Source organism: Akebia trifoliata, chromosome 16, assembly GCF_017979445.1.
Source record: "Akebia trifoliata isolate Shusen 1 chromosome 16, ASM1797944v1, whole genome shotgun sequence".
NCBI lineage: Eukaryota > Viridiplantae > Streptophyta > Magnoliopsida > Ranunculales > Lardizabalaceae > Akebia > Akebia trifoliata.
Genome location: NC_141390.1, coordinates 30,088,290 through 30,110,477, shown reverse-complemented (window position 1 = coordinate 30,110,477; position 22,188 = coordinate 30,088,290). Strand labels below are relative to the sequence as shown.

At 33.3% G+C, this 22,188-nt stretch overlaps 2 protein-coding genes across 2 annotated transcripts; both read left to right on the top strand.

Moving 5' to 3' along the window:
• Nucleotides 1–1,726: 1,726 nt before the first annotated feature.
• On the top strand, nucleotides 1,727–6,745 carry LOC147383427 (bidirectional sugar transporter SWEET17-like). The gene is made up of 6 exons (XM_086429136.1): nucleotides 1,727–1,865; nucleotides 1,984–2,020; nucleotides 2,220–2,430; nucleotides 2,563–2,724; nucleotides 3,834–3,953; nucleotides 6,113–6,745. The coding sequence occupies exons 1-6, from the start codon at nucleotides 1,832–1,834 to the stop codon at nucleotides 6,278–6,280; spliced, it is 732 nt and encodes a 243-aa protein (XP_086285262.1). The 5' UTR covers nucleotides 1,727–1,831; the 3' UTR covers nucleotides 6,281–6,745.
• A 3,112-nt stretch (nucleotides 6,746–9,857) lies between these two features.
• Nucleotides 9,858–14,948, top strand: LOC147383426 (bidirectional sugar transporter SWEET17-like). The gene is made up of 6 exons (XM_086429135.1): nucleotides 9,858–10,060; nucleotides 10,180–10,216; nucleotides 10,418–10,628; nucleotides 10,761–10,922; nucleotides 11,658–11,777; nucleotides 14,371–14,948. Exons 1-6 carry the CDS (start codon nucleotides 10,027–10,029, stop codon nucleotides 14,536–14,538), a joined length of 732 nt encoding a protein of 243 aa, XP_086285261.1. The 5' UTR covers nucleotides 9,858–10,026; the 3' UTR covers nucleotides 14,539–14,948.
• The last annotated feature ends 7,240 nt before the right edge of the window (nucleotides 14,949–22,188 follow it).

Sequence of the window (22,188 nt, the reverse complement as noted above, 5' to 3'; positions counted from 1 at the left end):
TAAATTTTAAATCCACGTCATCATTGCATGATGATCTTATCCCTAGATTTTGATATAAGAGAGTGGAGTTTGGACTCCTCCTTTTGCGTGTACGTGTACGTGTACGTGTGTGTGTACGCGCGCGCATGAGAGAGAGAGAGAGAGAGCTTATCACTTGAAAATTGTTTAAGTAGAAGGGGTAAATATGGGAATTTCACGCATAAAAAAACCAAGCGATAGTTTACCCTGAAAATTTATCAATTTGGTCGGATCATGAATGGGCCTTGCTTCAATTTGGTTGGACCATTTACATTTATTAAAAAAATAATAAATATGTATATTTTTCTTTAAATTACCTTCATTATTATATAAAAACAATATATACACAATAATTGATTTTACCTTCATTATTAGTCTATTCCGGGTTTTGAGAAATCTCAAATTGTCTTTTTTTTTTTTTTGAATAAAAATGCTTTCTTATCGGATAGATTTTACTAAAAATGTCTTCAAACCTGATTGGAACACAAGATTGATCTAATTTTTCATAAGAAAGATTTGACCACAACGATAATATCTGAGTTAGTACAATATTGAGGTTAGAGTTGTGCTAGGGTGAAACAAATGGAGACACAAAGGTGATAAAAACTTGTGGTGTCGTGCACATTACCGTAGATGCTTTTCCACGAGATATGAGTAAAAAGCATCTATGGTTATGTGCGCACCACCACATCATTTTTGTCACCTTTGTGTCTCTGTTTGTGTTATTCTAGCATTTTCCTTGAGGTTAAGGTGAAACCAACTTAGATCTAACTCAAGTGATAAGTGTGACATCAAGATTTAGTAAAGAAAATAAAAAAATCACAAACAAAAAAGACAGAAATTTATGTGATTCGACAATGTACCTATGTTTATGGACCAGAACTAATTTTCTTTACAAAAAATTAAAAGAGAATAGTACAAGAAAAACATCCAAGATTTGAATCTCAAACCTAAGTCTTGAAACCCTTGTATACCTCTATTTTTTCCTCTCTCAAACTCTAGAAGAATAAAATCCCTTATGATTTTTTACATTCCTAAAGATCTCTATTTAAAAAATCGAGAACTACTAAAATGTGTCTATCTCATCAAAATAGAAACTCACAAAATAGTAAAACCCAAAAGAAAATATCAAATAATTCCCTTCTTAATAACTCTAAGAAAGAAATAAAATTCAAGACAATTGTACTACAATGTTGAGGTGTTTGGTAACAAGTTTCAAATCGTTTAAAGGAGAAGATCATCCCTGTCAAAATGGAACAGCTAAAATCCTACTTTCTCCTTGATGTAACTAATTAATGGGTTTGCTTCAAACATTTTTAGACAAATGCTTCGAAAATACACATTTTTCTTGTGAAGAAAATGGGAGTGACGTGGCATTCTTTTTTTCACACAAAATATTATTATTATATGTATTGTATGGTAAAGGGTCGAGGTGGTTAGTTGGTGGCTAATTATATAGTTTATGTCGCCAACCCAACAGAAGATAAAAAAGTGAAAAAAACACTCTAATCTATTTTTTTTTTAAAACATGTTAATGTCGTCCATGTGAGGATATTTATAATATTGCCCAAAAGTCCATTGTCCAGTCAGCTTATAATCATCAGAGTCGTGCATACATATCTCGAGGACCATATTGTATTGTTATATAATATTTTTAAGGAATAAAAAATTATTTGCCAATAAAAAATGGGCCCTATGAATTATAAAATGGCACTTATAATGCTAATTGACTGGATCAAATCCAAACATCTTTGGAAAGGCTCTTCATCTCTCTCTCTCTTCTTCTCCACTTAAATCTTGAATTCTTCTGAGGATGGAAGGCCTTAGCTTCTTTGTTGGAGTCATAGGTAAGAGAGACTTGAAAACCAATTTATTTATGTGAAAAATATGGTTAATGGGTTTATTCGAAGAGAGATCTAATGGGACTCATGGCTTTTTTTTTTTTTTTTGTCTCATTTGTTTCAGGCAACATCATCTCTGTTTTATTCTTTCTTTCTCCCATGTAAGTTCATCTTAGCTCTCTAGTCCCTTAGAATGGTCTTTATTAATTCAATTAGAACCCCATATATATGTGTGTGTGTGTGTGTGTGTGTGTGGTTGTCATGGATTTCATTAGATATGAGACCATGGTTCACTCAAATGATATATATCATCAATGTTATGCTTATAAATATGATCCTAGAGATTTAATATTATTGCAGAGGGACTTTTCGGAGAATAGTGAAGAATAGATCGACTGAGGACTTCGAAAGCCTTCCATACATTTGCACTTTATTAGGCTCGTTGTTATGGACTTATTATGGAATTACAAAACCCGGGGCTCTACTTGTTGCCACTGTTAATGGTTTTGGCGTCGTTGTTGAGGCGATCTATGTTGTTCTATTTCTTATATTTGCACCTCCAAAAATGAGGGTAACTCTCATACACCGTCTACATTATTGGCTAAACTAGTCGTGCTCTTCTTCTTATAAATCTTTTAGAAACCTTCACTGATATATAACCACTAATGAAGAATAATTTTAATCCTAATTATCGTCGTTTCAGGCTAAAACCGCGATCTTGGCTGCAAGCTTGGATTTGGGGTTTCTATTAGCAGTTATTTTAGTTATTCGTTTAGCAATAAAAGGAGATATGGGTATCAATGTACTTGGATTCATTTGTGCCGGACTAAATATAGTAATGTACGGTTCACCTCTCGCTGCCATGGTAATAAGCTCTCCTTCTCTCTCTCTTATTAGCTAAACTCACAAAGACATGCAACTACACTTTGAACTAAATGTGGTTTAAAATTTGAATAAATGGTGTTTAGCATAAAAAAAAATTAAAAAAAATTCTTTTCTTTTTTTAATAACCGAGTATCTCAATAGACATAGGATAGAACTCGTATCTGGGCTTTGCCCAACCCATAGACCATGCTCTTGTCTAAAGACTAGTTTAGAGGCACATGCAACGCTTGCACATCACACCCACCAAGTAAGTGAGGGTGTGCCCTCATAGGTGGCCCCTGGGAAATTAATGCACATATTGGATATCGAACTCACAACCTACGGACAAGGGCAAAGTCAGGATTTTCTTATAGTGGGGGCAAACTATGGTTAGTAGCATAGTTGAAGAACTTGAAGATGGATGGTTTTGTTGAGAAATTCAAAGATTTTTTGTTAGCAATTGAAAAAAAGGATATTTAGGTAATTTCCAATTAGTATATGAGAAGGCTTGGTCGAGAGACAATATCATCAACAAAAAATTGAGAAAGGGGAGGGGGGTGGGGGGGTGGCAAACGGGGAGAGGTGAGGGAGTGGGGACAAATGGGGCATGTAATCAGTTGAAAATATAGGAGTGTCTCAAAGTTCTGTGGGGCCAATTGCCCCCACCAGCTCCTTACTAGCTCCGCCCCTGCCTACGGGCATTAACCGTTTATCGGTCCAAAATTGCCATTGAGCCACCCCCTCGGACTTAAGATTCCAAACTTACCATATATGACTCATGGAAAAAACACATAATCCCAACCATTTAAACACTTTCCCAAAGGTTGAGATTTATCCTTGGCATAAGTATATCCAAGATATACTCAACTGTTGGATAAATATGTATAAATCTCAACTGTTGGATAAATACGTCGACAATTGATTTCAAAAGGATTGCTTTGTTATATGTAAAAAATGGCGTGGCAATAAAATTTCTCTAAATTTTTTGGCATATAAAGTATATCCCTTGTTTAGTAATAAATATTAATACCAAATAGGATATCAATACCTTTTCAATATCCCAAAGGTCATCTCACCATAATTTATTTTTCTTTTGTTATATTGTAACAGAAAACTGTGGTGACGACTAAAAGCGTGGAGTACATGCCATTCTTTCTCTCATTTTTTCTTTTCTTGAATGGAGGTATTTGGGCTTTCTATGCTCTTCTTGTAAGAGACGCTTTCCTTGGAGTAAGTTCTCTTTCACCAAATCTTATGAAAAATGACGTCGATACAACAATAAAAAAATAAAAATAAAAAACAAAATTATGTAAAACGTGCGAAGACCGATAAATTTATTATATTTATAAGTATAATTTTATTTATTTATTTATTATGTTTTCATATATATGAGGCCGTGGGTTCAACTCTAGCTTACCCGTAAAAAAAATAACTCATCATATTCAAATGATTTATTATATTTATAAGCATAATTTTTTTTATATTTTTATGTCTTCATATATATGAGGTTGTGGGTTCAACCCTAGCTTACCCGTAAACAAAAGCAACCGATCATATTCAAATCAATTGACTTATTAAACAAAAATAAAAGAAAGAAAAACAGATCTATATAGAGATTTAATTTGACTAACAAAATGATAAAATATATGATTAGGGATCAACTAAGCAAAACTAATAGATATAATTACCACAGTCACCAATCAACTTGAATGCTTATATATTGGTCGACAGGAAGGTCATCCGGGATTATAGGCGTAAAATGAATATCCCCTTCTATAGGGTGGCGTTCAAGGGCCACATTTTAAAACACATGTAAAGACAAACATTTTTCAATATATGATCATCATCACTTCGAAATTTCTAATCCCATCAAAGTTGTTTGTAAAAATTAGACGGTTCATGATTCTTCAACTTATAAATTGGGGTTCATTCCGAAACTTCTAACCCATATATTGAAAAATGTTTGTCTTTACACCCATTTTTAAATGTGACCCTTGAACGCCCCCTTGTAAGAATTTATGAATCAAATATTTTTGTGTTTACATCTATGAATCTGATGGTGTGCTGATCTCTACTCGCTTCACATGGTTTATTATACAAGGAGATTGCTTCAAACTTTTATTTTATATTTTAAAACTAAGCAAGGTCGGGGATGACCGTTAATTAATTGGGTTCGATTAATAGATGGTGCGGACCCCATAAGTGGTTGAGATGTTAGGAAAAAAATCTTTGAAGGGCCCAGAAAAATCGATGCCAAATTAGTCTGCCATAAGTTGTCGTCTTTGAGCATTATTGGAGGATTTGTGATCTATATAGAGGCTTGAGTATTATTGATGGAATGAGTCTATCATTTGTTGGGTCCCACTGAACCCTTACATCCGAAGGTGATATAATTAGCTGATTGCTCTCTCTTCCCTCGGCAGATTGACCATCTTTGAGTCTTTCTTTCAACTTTTCTTAGTTATCCAAAAGAATCGGAGCAAGAGTTGAATGGTTGAGATTAGATTGTCAAGTGGACGGAATCCAACAAGTACCTACACCTTTACATTCAAGTTTGATAATATCACGGTCATTTCCATAGTTTTAAAACTCCTAAATTTGACTTGCTTCAGTTTTTTTTTTTTTCAATTTATTAAATATTTATAAACAAAATTGGGTATTTTAAACAAATTGAATTATAAGGCATCACTACGTACCAGGGGTGGATTTACAATGGGGGCACTTGCCCCTACAAGAATTTTCTAAGTCTATGAATTAGTGAGCTATTGCGACAGATTTTAGTGGTAAATAAAAAAATATGTCACTATTATCCTCACAAATTTTTTTCCCAATCTTAGTTGCCCCTACAATTATTTTTTCACTCTTAATTGGCCCCACACAAAAATTTCTACTCTTGATTGCTCCCACGTGGGCAAAATCTTGACTCCACCCCTACCACGTACCATAGAAGGAGATGTCAAATAATAGGGCCCTAATCATGATGTTACTTGAGAGAAAATATAAATGATTCACATTTTGGGGCTCAAAAGAAAAAAAGCAAAATAAAAGCTGAGATGACATGTTTTATGTCCTACAAAATTAACAACAGAGCAATAGGGCCAGACAGGTCACCTTTGAGGTGAGCAAACATATGTGGTCGATAAGTAAAGCAGGGAAAGAATATCTTATTCAACTTGTTATTTGGCACATTATATTTAATAGAGATTGATAATAAAACATATGAAGTAATGTACTATTACGTATATAAGATAATTAAATCATCACCAGTGTATCTCAATTAATAATTAGTTGTTATATGGATTAGAGATAGATATCTAGGATTAATAATATTTAAAGCATGTAAGAAATTGATGTTTTAATTAATCAAGACTGGTTTTAATGGTGTCCAGGTACCAAATGGGACTGGATTTATACTGGGATTTGCTCAACTGGTGCTTTATGTAATTTACCGAAATGGTAAGTCGTCAAAGAGAAAATCAGATGGATTGGAGGAAGGATGGAAACACGAATCCCTCCTCCCACCTTCAGATCGACTGCCTGAAAATTCCCAAGAGTAGAATTTTCAACATCAAAACATATATAGGTCCATCAAAGGAAGAAAAATAAACCTAATTGAAAATTAAACCCATTAGTAGCTATCCACACTGTTGAGACTTGAGAGTGGAATATGTCGTGCGAACTGATGCTATTGTGCGCCTTCGTGTTTATGTTAGTGGAAGCCATTGCCGCCTTTGAAGATTCTCTTCTTCTTCTTCATTTCCCATGATATTTCAAGTTAGAAATGGTATACATTTTTATTTTTATTTTGGTTTTGATTATTTGTTTGTTTATTTGGTTTGAGAGAGAACGCACTTTCTATACACAAACACTTTTATTTGGTTCTCATTTAATTGCTTCTTGGATTGATTCATGTGGTTGTATGTTATTAACCCATGAAGAATATTTATTTTTTTGCATTGGCACTTGTATTGTACATTTGTCATTTAAAACTTAGATTAAGGGATGAAATATATCTTTGAAAAATTCTTGAAATAACTGTAATGTGTCTTCTCCTATCTCCTTTAAATAAGTCAATTATATAGACTTGTTTATTTCTATAACTTGATTTAAGTTTTCTTACTAGCTTATGAGGTGATGTGCCTCTAAGCACTCGAAAGCGACCTAAAGTTTCCGTAAACCAAATTTTTATCAAATATTAACGGTGATAAAAAAAAATTTAGAGTCGTGCTGTAGTAATCTTAAGATTGTACCTCGCGTCCTGACGTGAAAGTGTGCAGGAACCGTAGATGCTTTTGTCTCACAATTACCTTAAGAAGCGTTTTGTAAATGTATGAAATCCTAACAGGTAAGATATCCACATTTGGATCTGATCTCAATCCTTACAAATTTGATTTAATCCTAAAAGATGATTAAATGTACCACAATACATCATTTTACATTGCTTCGTACCTATTACTTTAACACAAACAGCTAGAATCCTTGACTTTGATGATGGTATTAGTGAGTCCTAGAACTAGATCGTAGGGATAGTCATTCGATTGGTAGCAATGGTTCTCCAAAGTTCTTGAACACAACATCAACACCACTAACCCAACCAAACCAAAAAAACAGGAGGAAACAGAACAAGATGCACTAATTATTTTTTCTTATTATTATGGCTTGTGGACAATTGTATATTATTATTGTGGGCCTTGGTTTAATATAGTTCGTCTAAGTATTTTCTCAATGATGGGTTTGAAGGTTGTATGGGATGCTATTTACTAGCAATTTTATTTTTGATATTGTATTTTATTTTTAAAATATAAAATTTATTTGTTAATCAAAATGAAAACATGGTTAGTCAATGAGCCCAACCCGACCAAACCATCCAAAATTACCTAACTTGAGTTAACCCAAGCTCAACTTAATTTTAGAGGATCAAGCTCAGGTTGAGCTTAGGTTAGTGAGTTTAGGCCTGATGATTGAGTTGAGTTGAACTTAGGTTGAGCTTGATTTGCTGTCCTAGTTTTATCTAGAACCGTCACTTTTAGAGATTTGTTAGTTCAATTGTTAAACCGAGTGAAGAGTCATTTGTATAAAGGAAAATGCCAAAGTAACATTGAAATTGACATCATTTGGGACATTGCTGACATGGATGTGTTTGTGAACAATATATGTGTTTCATCGAGATATGAGTGAGAAGCATCTATGGTTCTATGCACACTAATGTCCCAAACGATTTAATATTCAATGTTACTCCAACATGACTCTTTTATAAACACTAAGTGAAGAGTCAAATTTTCAAGTCCCAAGATTGCAACATCTGTCACCTCAAGATTTAGAGAGGTCGATTGTAGTAGGGTTGTACCAAACTCAATGGTCAAAGGAGGATGACTTAGAGCTTGATGAAATAGAGGACAGCGCCAGAAGGTATAAGGTCAAAGGGATTCTCTCAAACAATCTATCATTATAGATTACGTCAAATTCCTGATTTTTAGGGATTTGATGCGTATTTAGAAAGACTTCATTATTAGAAGGATTTTAAATGGATAGGAAATAAAGAAGGGATAAATCTTAATTAAGTAAGGTTACTTAATTAAGATAAGGATGAATTTTATATAGGAGAGTAAAGTTTGAACTCCTTAAAAATAATAATCTTGGTTGGAACAATATTTTTTAACAAAGTTTGGACTGTGTGTGTGTGTGTGTGAGAGAGAGAGAGAGAGAGAGAGAGAGAGAGAGAGAGAGAGTATATCACTTGATAATTGAGGAATGATTGGTGAGTGTAAGGGGTAAATAAAGAAACGTTGGTAATATAGAAATAAAGAAACTATGTGGAGAAGCAAGTTGGCTAACATGTGATTCACGAGCACATCTGGCAGACAAGCATGAAAGTAACCCTCTAACCATCTTGACCCCATCACCTGGGTCAATATGGGAATTTCACGCATAAATAAACCAAACGATAGTTGACCCCGAAAAAAAATATAGGCCTTGGTTCAATTTGGTTGGACCATTTACATTTATTAAAAAATAAATAAATATTTATATTTTTCTTAAAGTTACCTTCATTTTTATATAAAAACAACATATACACAATAACTGATGGTCTAATAACCAAATGAGAGATTTTACACTCACAAAAAAGTCAGTTCAAAATTTTACATAATCTCAAATGACCAATGGTACAAAGCCTAACGTGGGTAGTTTTGTGATTTTGATATGTCATGATTGGTCGATCTGAAATCCTAGAAATTTTCAAATTGTCTTTTGTGTGAACAGAAATTTTTTCTTCCCAAATAGATTTTACTAAAAATGTCTATTCAAACCTGATTGGAACACAAGATTGATCTAATTTTTCATAAGAAAGATTTGACCACAACGATAATAACTGGGTTAGTACAATATTAAGGTTAAGGTGAAACTAACGTAGATCTAAGTCAAGTGATAAGTGTGACATCAAGATGTTGTAAAGAAAACAAAAAACCCACACATGAAAAATGCAGGAATTTACGTGATTCAACAGTGTAGCTACGTCCATAGATCAGAACCAATCTTCTTCACCAAATATCAAAAGAGAATGGTACGAGAAAAATACTCAAAATTTTAATCCCAAACCTAAATCTTGAAATCTTTGTACACCTCTATTCCTTTCTCTCTCATCCTAGAAGAGTAAAATCTCTTGTAATTTTTTACATTTCTAAAGATCTTTATTTATAAAATTGAGAACTATTAAAACATGTCTATCTCATCAAAAATAGAAATTCATAAAATAGCAAAATTGAAAAGAAAACAACAAATAATTCCCTTCTTAATAACTCTAATAAAGAAATAGAATTCAAGAGGATTATACAACAATAACGGAGTGTTTGGTAACAAGTCTCAAATCATTTACATCAGAAGATCTAAACTAATCAATGGGTTTGCTTTAAACATTTTTAGAAAAATGCTTCTAAAATACACATTTTTCTTGTGAAGAAAATGGAAGTAACGTGGCATTCTTTTTTTTCACACAATATTATTATTATATGTAATGTATGGTAAAGGGTCAACGTGGTTGGTTGGTGGCTAATCATACAGTTTTACAAAAAAAACATGTTAATATCGTCCATGTGAGGATATTTATAATATTGCTCCAAAGTCGATTGTCCACTCAGCTTATAATCATAATAAGGAATAAAAAATTATTTGCCAATAAAAAATGGGCCCAATGAATTATAAAATGGCACTTATTGTGCTAATTGAATGGATCAAATCCAAACATCTTTGGAAAGGGTCTTTATCTCTCTCTTCTTCTCCACTCAAATCTTGAATTTTTCTGAGGATGGAAGGCCTTAGCTTCTTTGTTGGAGTCATAGGTAAGAGAGACTTGAAAACCAATTTATTTATGTGAAAAATATGGTTAATGGGTTTATTCGAAGAGAGATCTAATGGGACACGTGGTTTTTTTTTTTTTTTTTCTTCTCATTTGTTTCAGGCAACATCATCTCTGTTTTTGTCTTTCTTTCTCCCATGTAAGTTCATCTTAGCTCTCTAATCCCTTACAGTGGTCTTTATTAATTCGATTAAAACTATTTATTTTCTAGATTAGTCTTTTATATATATATATGGTTGCCATGGACTTCATTAGATATGAGACCATGGTTCACTCAAATGATATATATCATCAATGTTATGCTTATAAATATGATCCTAGAGATTTAATATTATTGCAGAAGGACTTTTTGGAGAATAGTGAAGAATAGATCGACTGAGGACTTTGAAAGCCTTCCATACATTTGCACTTTATTAGGCTCGTCGTTATGGACTTATTATGGAATTACAAAACCCGGGGCTCTACTTGTTGCCACTGTTAATGGTTTTGGCGTCGTCGTTGAGGCGATCTACGTTGTTCTGTTTCTTATATTTGCACCTCCAAAAATGAGGGTAACTCTCATACATTGTCAACATTATTGGCTGAACTAGTCGTGCTTTCCTTCTTATAAATCTTTTAGAAACCTTCACTTATATATAACCACTAATGAAGAATAATTTTAATCCTAATAATCGTCGTTTCAGGCTAAAACCGCCATCTTGGCTGCAAGCTTGGATTTGGGGTTTCTATTAGCAGTTATTTTAGTTATTCGTTTAGCAATAAAAGGAGATATGGGTATCAATGTACTTGGATTCATTTGTGCCGGACTAAATATAGTTATGTACGGTTCACCTCTTGCTGCCATGGTAATAAGCTCTCCTCTCTCTTTTATTAGCAAAACTCACAAAGACATGCAACTACAATTTGAACTAAATGTGGTTTAAAATTTGATTAACACACAAAAAAAATTAAAAAAAATTCTTTTCTTTTTTGATAATCGAGTATCCGATAGAGATCGGATAGAACTTGTATCTGGACTTTGCCCAATTCATAGACCATGGTCTTGTCTAAGGACTACTTTTGGGGAACGTACAACGCCTGCACATCACACCCACCAAATAAGTGAGGGTGTACCGTCATAGGTGACCCTTGAGGAATCAGTGCTTATACTGGGTATCAAACTCACAACCTACGAGCATTAATTGCTTATCTGTCCAAAATTGCCATTGAGCCAATCCCTCGGGTTAAGAAATCAAACTTACCACATATGACTCATTGAAAAAACACATGATCCCAACCATTTAAACACAAAATCCAAAAGTTGAAATATATCCTCATTATAAGTATATCCGAGATATGTGTTATGAAGATACGCATAAATCTCAACTGTTGGATAAATATGTAGACAATTGATTTCAAAAGAATTGCTTTGTTATATATAAAAAATGGCGTGGCAATATAATTTCTCTAAAATATTTGGCCTATAAAGTATATCCCTTGTTTGGTAATAAATATTTCTACCAAATATGATATCGATACCATTTCAATATTCCAAAGGTCATCTCACCATAATTTATTTTTCTTTTGTTATATTGTAACAGAAAACTGTGGTGACGACGAAAAGTGTGGAGTTCATGCCATTCTTTCTCTCATTTTCTCTTTTCTTGAATGGAGGTATTTGGGCTTTCTATGCTCTTCTTGTAAGAGACGCTTTCCTTGGAGTAAGTTCTCTTTCACCAAATCTTATGAAAAATGACTTCTATGCAACAATAAAAAATAAAAAACAAGATTACGTGTGCAAAAACCGATAAATTTATTATATTTATAAGCATAATTTTATATTTATATTTTATGTCTTCATATATATGAGGTCGCAGGTTCAACTCTAACTTACCCATAAATAACCGATCATATTCAAATCATTTGACTTATTAAACAAAAATAAAAGAAAGAAAAACAGATCTATACAGATATTTAATTTGACTAACATAATGATAAAATATATGATTAGAGATCAACTATGCAAAACTATTGGATATAATTACCACAGGTCACCAATCAACTTGAATGCTTATATATTGGTCGACAGAATGGTCATCCGGGATTAATGGGCATAAAATGAGTATCCCCTTCTATACGGTGGCGTTCAAGGGCCACATTTTAAAACGCATGTAAAGATATACATTTTTCAATCTATGAGTTGTAGAGATCATCATCACTAAAAATCTGTCCATTTCTAAATTTCTAACCCAATCAAATTTTGTTTACAAAAATTGGACGGTCCACGATTCTTCAACTTGTAAATTGGGGTCCATTCCAAAACTTCTAACCCATATATTGAAAAATGTTTGTCTTTAGGTCTGTCTTCAAATGTGACCCTTGAACGCCCCCTTATAAGAATTTATAAATCAAACTTCTTTATCTTTACAATACATCTATGAATCTGATTGTGTGCTGTTCTCTACTCACTTCACATAGTTTATTATATAAGGAGATCGCTCAAATTTTTATTTTATTTTTTAAAACTAAGCAAGGTCGGCAATGACCATTAATTAATTGGGTTCGATTAATAGATGGTGCGGACCCCATAAGTGGTTGAGATGTTGGGAAAAAATCTTTGAAGGGACCAGCAAAATTGATGGCCAATTAATCTGTCCTTCGTTGTCGTCTTTGAGTAATATTGGAGGATTTTTGGTCTAGATAGAGGCTTGAGTATTATTGATGGAGTGAGTCTATCACTGAACTACTAAAACGTGATATAATTGGCTGATTGCTCTCTCTTCCCTGGAAGGATCGTCCATCTTTGGGTCTTCCTTTTAACTTTTCTTAATTGTCCAAAAGAATGGGAGCAAGAGTTGGATGGTTGAGACTAGATTTTCAAGTTGACGTTTAAAGTCATCATCATGTGCTTTAATTATGGACCATGAGCCTACATGTGGACAACATGTATTAATCACACCAGTCAAAGTTAGATTGGACATGATCAATCTGAAACTGACTTACTTGTCTTCACTATTATAAGGAGAGAAAGCAGAGTAAGTATGGCTCAACACCAAAATTTTGAAATCCAACAAATATCTCTACCTTTACATTTAAGCTTAATATTATCGCGGTCATTTCCATAGTTTTAAAACTCCTAAATTTGACTTGATCGATTTTTTTTCAATTTATTAAATATTTATAAATAAAATTGGGTATTTTAAACAAATTGAATTCTAATTCTAAGGCATCACTATGTACCAGGGGCGGATTTCGGATTTAGAGTAGGGGCACTTGCCCTCACAAGAATTTTCAAAGTCTATGAATTAGTGAGCTATTGCGACAGATTTTAGCGGTGGATAAAAGAATCCGTCACTATTGCTCCCACAATTTGTTTTTTTTTTTTCAATCTTAGTTGCCCCTACAACTTTTTTTTTTTCACTGTTAATTGTCCCTACACAAAAATTTCTACTCTTGATTGCCCCCGCATGGGCAAATTCCTGGCTCCATGCCTGCTACGTACCACAGAAGGAGATGTCAAATAGTAGGGCCCTAATCATGATGTAACTTTAGAGAAAATATAAATGATTCACATTTTGGGGCTCAAAAGAAAAGAAGAAAAATAGAAGTTGATATGACATGTTTTGTGTCCTACAAAATTAACAACAAAACAATAGGCCAGACGGGTCACCTTTTAGATGAGCAAACAAAACATATGTGGTCAATAAGTAAAGCAGGGAAATAATATCTATTGTAGTATATAGTTCATATTGAGTAGAACATGTATATAGAGAAAGTAGGTTGATGCCGGAGTGGTTATTTACTGTTTTATTGTTAAGGATGATTAATAGGTTAAGTGTGGGGGTAACGCTCTCACGATACGGTACAAGGGTATTATTGAAATTTTCTAATACCTATTGTACGGCTAGGATTTACTATAAATTCATATGATGTAACCCTAATTTGACATATATTGAATATTTCAACCTCTTGCTCTTGTGGATGTAAGCACACTGTCGAACCACGTTAAATCTGTGTGTTCTTATTTTTTTCTTGTTTTTCTCTTTTCGTACTATTCATCATAATTGTCGCACGTAACACAAAAATATCACATTCAACTTGTTATTTGGCACATTATATAAAATAGAGATCGATAATAAAACATATGAAGTAATGTAATATTACGTATATGAGATAATTAAATCATCACCAATGTATCTCAATTAATAATAAGTTGTTATATGGATGAGAGATAGGTATCTAGGATTAATAATAATTAAAGCATGTAAAAAAATGATGTTTTAATTAATTAAGACTGGTTTTAATGGTGTACAGGTACCAAATGGAACTGGATTCATACTGGGATTTGCTCAACTGGTGCTTTACGTAATTTACCGAAATGGTAAGTCGTCAAAGAGAAAATCAGATGGATTGGAGGAAGGATGGAAACATGAATCCCTCCTCCCACCTTCTGATCGACTGCCCGAAAATTCCCAAGAGTAGAATTTTCAATATCAAAACATATATAGGTCCATCAAGGGAAGAAAAATAAACCTGATGGAAAATTAAACCCATAAATAGCTATCCACCCTGTTGAAACTTGAGAGTGGAAAATGTTGTGCGAACCAATGCTATCGTGAGCCTTCGTGTTTATGTTAATTGAAGCCTTCCACCTTTGAAGATTCTCTTCTTCTTCTTCTTCATTTCCCATGATATTTAAGTTAGAAATGGTATACATTTTTATTTTTATTTTAGTTTGAGAGAGAAGGCCTTGTTTGGTTTTGAGTTTCATCTTATGCATGGCAGTCGAGTATATATGAAGGCACTTTCTATACACACAAACACAAACCCTTTTATTTGGATTGATTCATGTGGTGTTGTCCATGAAGAATATTTATTTTTTTGCATTGGAATTTGTATTGTACATTTGTCATTTAAAACTTGGATTAAGGGATGAAATATATCTTTAAAAAATTCTTGAAATAACTGTGATATATATTCTCCTTCTATCTCCTTTAAATAAGTCAATTATACAGACTTGTTTATTTCTATAACTTGATTTAAGTTTTCTTACTAGCTTATGAGGTGATGCGCCTCAAAGCACTCGGAAGCGATCTAAAGTTTCCGTAAACCAAATTTTTATGAAATATTAACAGTGATAAAAAAAAAATAAAAAATTAGAGTCATGTTGTAGTAATCTTAAGATTGTATCTCATATCGCGCGTCCTGCATGAAAGCGTGTTGGAACCATACATGCTTTTGACTCGAATCTTGAGGAAAGGCATCTATGGTTCCTACACACTTTCGCGTCAGGATGTGCGATATGAGATACAATCGTGAGGTCGCTTCAGCATTATTCAAAAAATTACGTACTAGCAAAGAGGATGGCATTTGTAGGGTAGAAAATTAGTTATGTTTTTAATGCATTTGTAGTTTACTTGAAGCTGTGAAAGTCTAAATTGGATTATTATTTGATTTCCTTGATACTTGATTACAATTACCCTAAGAAGAATTTTATAGAAAATGTATGAAATCCTAACAGGTGAGATATCCACAGTTGGAACTGATTTCAATCGTTACAAATTTGATTTAATCCTAAAAGATGATTAAGTGTACCACAATACATCATTTTACATTGCTTCGTACATATTACTTTAACACAAACAGCTAGAAATCCTGGAGTTTGATGATGGTCTAAGTAAGTCCTAGAACTAGAAGTTGTAGGGATAGTCATTCGATTGGCATCAATGGTTCTCCAAAGTTCTTGAACACAACATCAACATCAATAACCCAACCAAACCAAAAAAAAAAAAAACGGAAAAAACGAAACAGAACAAGATGCATTACTTGGTACATTAAATGGGCCCATATAACTACTCTGCAGGCTTGAGTTTGATGATTTAAAATGAGCTGGGTCAAAACCCATCTGTTTTTTAACAGGTCGGGCCCAAGGCGTCAGTGACATGGCCCATAATTTATAAAGCCCACCTTTTAAAAACTGGACCCAACAGCTAAACCTGATTTTGTAATAAACCACGGTTTACATAGGGCTGCAACCTGGGTGGGCTAGGCCGAACTCAACCTGATTGATGGGTGAGCCTAGGCCAAGTTATGTAAAAGAGGAGTTGGGAATGGGTTCAAATATCTCAACCCGACCTTAATTCGGGTTGAGAGTTTGGGCAACACAACTCAACCCAAACCCGATGATATATACTAATATATAAATATTTTTATATTAATTATAGATTTTTTATTTTACCTTTTATTTTTTCTTATTATTATGGCTTGTGAACAATTGTATATTATTACTGTGGCTTTGGTTTAATATAGTTTGTCTAAGTATTTTCTCAATGATGGATTTGAAGGTTGTATGCGATGTTATTTACTAGCTATTTTATTATTGGTGTTGTATTTTATTTTTTAAATATAAAATTTATTTGTTACTTAAAATTAATACAGGGTTATTCAATGAGCCCAACCCGACCAAACCACCCAAAACTACCTAACTCGGGTTAACCCGAGCTCAACTTGGTTTTAGAAGATCAAGCACAGGTTAAGCTTGGGTTAATGAGCTTAGGCCCGATGATTGAATTGAGTTGAGCTTGGTTTGCAGCCCTAGCTTTACATAGAACCATCACTTTTAGAGGTTTGTAAATTCAATTGTTGCACAGAATTTTTATAAAGGAAAATGCTGAAGTAACATTGACATTTACATCATTTGGGATATTGTTGACGTGGATGTGTCTATAGAACCATAGGTGCTTTTCATCAAGAAACGAGTGAGAAGCATTTATGGTTCTGTGCACACCAATGTCCTAAACGATGTAAATTTCAATGTTACTCTAGCACGACTCTTTTATAAACACTAAGTGGAGAGTCAAATCTTCAAGTCCTAAGATTGCAACATTTGTCACCTCAAGATTTGGAGAGGTCGGTTGTAGCAGGGTTGTATCAAACTCTAAGATCAAGGGAGGATGACTCAGAGTTTGAGGCAATAGGGGACGGAGCCAAAAGGTATAAGGTCAGGGGGATTCTCTCGAACAGTCTGCCAGCACAGATTATGTCAAATCCCCGATTTTTAGGGATATGATGTGTATTTAGAAGGACTTCGTTATTCAAGGGATTTTAAATGGATAGGAAATCAAAAAGGGATAAATCTTAATTAAGTATGGTTGCTTAATTACGATAAGGATGGATTTGAAAACATATAAAATGGAAGATTCTATCCCACACTCTATAAAAGGGCACTCTCCAACCAATTAAAGGTGGCTAATAATTGAGCTTGAACTTAAGTCCTCTCCCTTTTCGAAGGTTTTAGTTAGTATGCCCAACAGAAATTTTTTGTATTCAAAATGAGATTTTCAATAAAATCAATACCTATAAAGAACAGTTGCTCACCTTGGCCAAATTATTTTCCGAATTAAATTATCTTTTGGTGTAACTCATCTTTCATATTCCTATAGCATCCGAAAGCTGATCAGAAGCCAAAGTCATCTGGGACAATTTGATTATTTTAGCTTGCATGGACATCGGCCAGGACGTAAATTACATGCTTTGAAGCAAATGCAGCCCATTTTTTAGGTTAATGACTAAAATATCTCAAAAATATTGCTAAGGTTTTTAAATTAATGAGTAAATAAGTACAAAATTCTATTTTCACCAAATGCCCCATCAGTTTTGGGACTGCCACTAGATCCCCAAAAGCACTTCGCCGATAATATTCCAATCGTGATTCTTATAGAAGTGATTCAAAGAAAAGCACCTCTATTGAAAGAAGCACTGCCCCAAACAAATTCCATAGAAATTGATATTAAACTCTCCTTTTGAGTTATAGAATTTGGGTTATTGGACAACCATATAGTTGGATAATACCATCATATTTGATTACCTTGTCCATTCCTTTGAACACGACTTATAATCCCATCATAGATTCTTTCTTTTTGGATATATTTGCTCAATAAGTTAACAACAATGAATTCCAAATATTGATAAAATATTTCTTAATCATTTAAGGGAATGGACACATCTCCACGTCTATGTTGATTGAGTAATGATTTTGCAGAGTCGTGGACTCTTACCATTCAAATACATTAATGAATTTATCCAAAGATATTTTTATAATTTAATTTATATATATTTTTTAATATCAATTTCTATCAATAATACACGTACCCCTCTCTCATTATAATAATATTTATAATAGAAATTATTTTAAATGCGTTCATAAGAGTTAATTTAAAAACAAAATGTCCAATTATCCTTTTATAAGTGCAAACATGGTGGGTAGGGCAGCACATCTTAAATAAATGTGTGTCACCCACCCACTAATCTCAAAACATTCCAAATCGAAAAAAAAATGGTGATTAAATAAGAAGGGACCAGAGGAATACTTATTTTATTTATGTTACCAAATAATACCTAACACACAGGCAAAGCTCCACTTAAAATATGAACTTTGGGCTATGGGATAAGCATATAGTAAGATAATCCTATATTATATGTGTTTGGCTCTCCACTCCTCGCAACAAATATTGAAATCACATTAGATATTAGCTTCTTTAGTTCTACGTGTAATTGTTCTTCAATTTGTTGTGTAGTTCCCCAAGGAGGATTAAAGGCCTGGTCGGTAATATAATCAGTCTCAACTGTGTAAACATAAAATCTAATGTCTGAGATTTATTATTGAAATAATTGTCCTTGAGATTTGTCTTATCTAGATGTATGTAAATCCCGACTATTGGATTTCATGTTTACAATTTTTTATTATTTTATAACGGGAGTGTTTGAACTTATATTTGATTGGGAGGATCGAAAGAGCCAAGGCATATGGGTCCCTTACCCAGACACGTGCAACGCCCGCATGTCACACGTATTGTGTAAGTGAGGGTACACCCTCATGGGTGACCCCTAGGAAATATTACTCATACTAGGTATCGAACTCACTATCTACAGACTCTCACCTCTTATTGGATCCAAAATATCCGTTGAGCTGCCCCTCAGATTCATGTTTACACGATTATGATCATGTGTTTTCGCATGAGTCATTTTTCACAAGGCATCGGAGGCTAACCCATGTATATGTGTGAGGGTGGGGCTTGTATGTGTGTGTAATATCTCCAAAATGCTAAAGAAGAGTGGACTTAGGGTGGTGGTTTTTTGTTTTTTATTTTTTTTTCGGACATAAAAGGTTAACATGTTTTTAATGGGTTAAAATCTGTAGATTCATAAAGGTGAACTCATATAAGTTCAGAGACAATCTCGATTGTATATGTGTGAGATCCAACATTCTCAAAATAATTTGTTTTATCCCAACTGTCGGTTCTCATCACACATACATGATTGGAATTGTGTTTGAACATATGAGTTTACTTTTCATGAGTCTACAGACCCCAACCCATTTTTAATTGCTAGGTGATCACACTCAAAAAAAAAAAAATACTTATACCACAACTTTTTTTCTCATAACCAATTACGAAAAATAGAATCCGTTCTACAATTAGATCAGTAAACACCTCCTATTCTCTACACATACTAACATGAATCGTGATAATCTGACATCCGCCTCTAACCTACACCCCCATCATAGAAGCGTAGATCATTTGCCTCATGATACATAAGAAAATATTCATGGTTCTGCATATCCCAATGCAAATGATCTATAATTTTGTGATAGGGGCGTAGATCGGAGGAGAGTGTCAGAAAATCATTATTCTACTAACATATGCATCTTCATCATAATGCGAACTTTGTAGTTGTATTATATTTTACCATGTATAGAAAAATCTGAAAAAGAATAAAATTAAAGTTATTAATATTCGTATTTGATACAACGCTGCCTAGCAACCAAATAATAATAATAATAATAATAATAATAATACTTGGTACAATGCTTCATACAAAAAAGAAAATTATTAATTGAAATAGATTCGATAAATTGAAAAATGTTGAAAATGATATTTTGGATCTTTCTAGCATTATAAAGAATTTTGATAAAGAAAGAATCCAACCTCAATAAGATAGTCAAAAGTCAATTATTGGTTACCCAAGGAATCAGCTCTCATCTTGAAAACGAGGGGTGAGACATTGTCCAAGTTTATAGGTTTGTTCAGATACTAGGACCTCAAGATTATTGATGTCGGCCAAGCACAAGTCTTCGAATTATATCTTTACAATCTTTCACAATTTCCCAAATTGCATATAATGTAAAATGGCAATTATTGAGGATTGATGCAAAATACAATCTCTCTGTGAAATTTCTTTTTGGAGCGACCATCTATTTCAAAATTTCGCTAGAACCCTCTTCTCTGGATTACTGAGGGCATATCTAGGGTGGTATCTCAAATATTGATAAAAAGTAAAGGGATGAAATGAATACAAAAAAATATTTGTAATCCAAAGAAGAGGGTTCTATTAAAATTTTGAAGTGGAATGCCCGCTTCAAAGTTAGACTTGTTTCTCTCTCTGTCTCCTCTCTCTATTACACTACAATTTTTTAATTTGAGATCCATAGTGGTGTCCTATTCCTATAATAAATATGGTGTTTACATGGAACGTTTTGATTCGAGATTAAATACATCGAGTTGTATGCAATGTAGAAAATAACCTAGTTAGGAGTCTGATGTATTTTAAAATCTTACTAAAATGTGTCATTTAGACACAACTCTATAGAAATGAGACACTTTACTTGATTTTGATTATTTATTTGTATTTTTCTTTTTCTAAGAAGTTGTAATGACCTTGCTTGCACCGTCATCATTGTATATTTGTATGTGATAGATAGGAAAATTCATGAAAATACACAATTGGACAACCTAAGAGAGTCGGACCTCAGATTCTCTCATCACCCAAAGAAAATCAATTTTGAAAGAGTAAGAAAATGATTTCCCTATGATCATGGACAAATTGGATCTTTCCAAAATTATTTTTACAAGAAAGTGATTTCTCCTCATATTTTATAGTAATAAAAAAAAAGTAAAATAAAATAAAATAAAAAGTAAAATTATTAGGTCAATCAAACAAAATTAAATCTTTTCTCCCATGGACGTCACACTTGCATCCAAAATACCAAATACATGCACATACTAAAGTCACTTTTGTATACATATAATTTTCGGCTACTGCAGCTGACGGGGGACGTCATATAATATGACCTATGTGCCATTGCCACCCTCCCATTGGTCCTATAAATAGTAAATAAATATAGAAATATTGGTAATCAAGAAGGAAGGGACAAGGCCAACACTTATTGGCATCAATGATGAAACTATAGGAATAAAAAAGGAGAGGAGTGGGGGATCTACATTTGACAACAATAATTCAACCAATCCTTCAATAGTAGGGATACGAGAATCTATCACCAATTATTTGGCCAATCCACTCATAATCTTTATGAAATTTAAAGATTTTTCCATGGAATTTAAGAAAAAGTTTAGGATTGATTAGAAATGAGGTTTTTATGATTAGAAAATTTGTAACAGTAGAAATAGAATTAGGCTATTTTATCAAAGATGACATAAATTTACGTTCTTTGTACGCTCTCTGATGTGACATGGGAACGGTATCATAAATCTTTTTCCTAGTATACCCCGAAGAAAAAGATACATTGTTATATGTACTATCACGTGAGAGAACGTCAGTTTATTACAATTATTTATTAAAATGATTGTGCATTTGGCTGAAATTATTGGTCCAACTGTTCTTCTAAAATATTCTTCGAACGGGTTATTTTTCAAACTTACCATTATGAAAAAAAAAAATTCAAATTCATGCCACTACTAAGAGCAACTCCAATGTAATCGGGCTTGGAGTAGACATCCCCTCCCAATTGTTGTTTTGCTGAGTCAGATCCGTGAGAAATAACTCTAATGCACTCTATGTCAAAAGAGATATTTTGAAATTTTGGTAGAGAAGAAAGTCATTTTACTATAAATGAATTTGTGAAGAACTGTTTTGATTTATTTTAATTGATATGATTAGAGTGCAAACCCCTTAAATAAGAAAATGCCCAGGATGAGAAGCATATGTCTTAGAAATGAATTTTATGACACGTAGATCCATCAAAAGTTTCCTCCACACGTATTCTTTCAAAAAACAAAAACTTATTAAGAATTCCATTAATTTGCACACCAAAAAGCAAGCGTAAACACAGCAAAG

Bases quoted from the DNA above. Each gene is read 5' to 3' on its own strand.
- LOC147383426 (XM_086429135.1), top strand. From the start codon at position 10,027: ATGGAAGGCCTTAGCTTCTTTGTTGGAGTCATAG. The intron at 10,061-10,179 runs GTAAGAGAGACT...CATTTGTTTCAG, and splicing joins CTTCTTTGTTGGAGTCATAG to GCAACATCATCTCTGTTTTT. The intron at 10,217-10,417 runs GTAAGTTCATCT...ATATTATTGCAG, and splicing joins TTTGTCTTTCTTTCTCCCAT to AAGGACTTTTTGGAGAATAG.
- LOC147383427 (XM_086429136.1), top strand. From the start codon at position 1,832: ATGGAAGGCCTTAGCTTCTTTGTTGGAGTCATAG. The intron at 1,866-1,983 runs GTAAGAGAGACT...CATTTGTTTCAG, and splicing joins CTTCTTTGTTGGAGTCATAG to GCAACATCATCTCTGTTTTA. The intron at 2,725-3,833 runs GTAATAAGCTCT...ATATTGTAACAG, and splicing joins GTTCACCTCTCGCTGCCATG to AAAACTGTGGTGACGACTAA.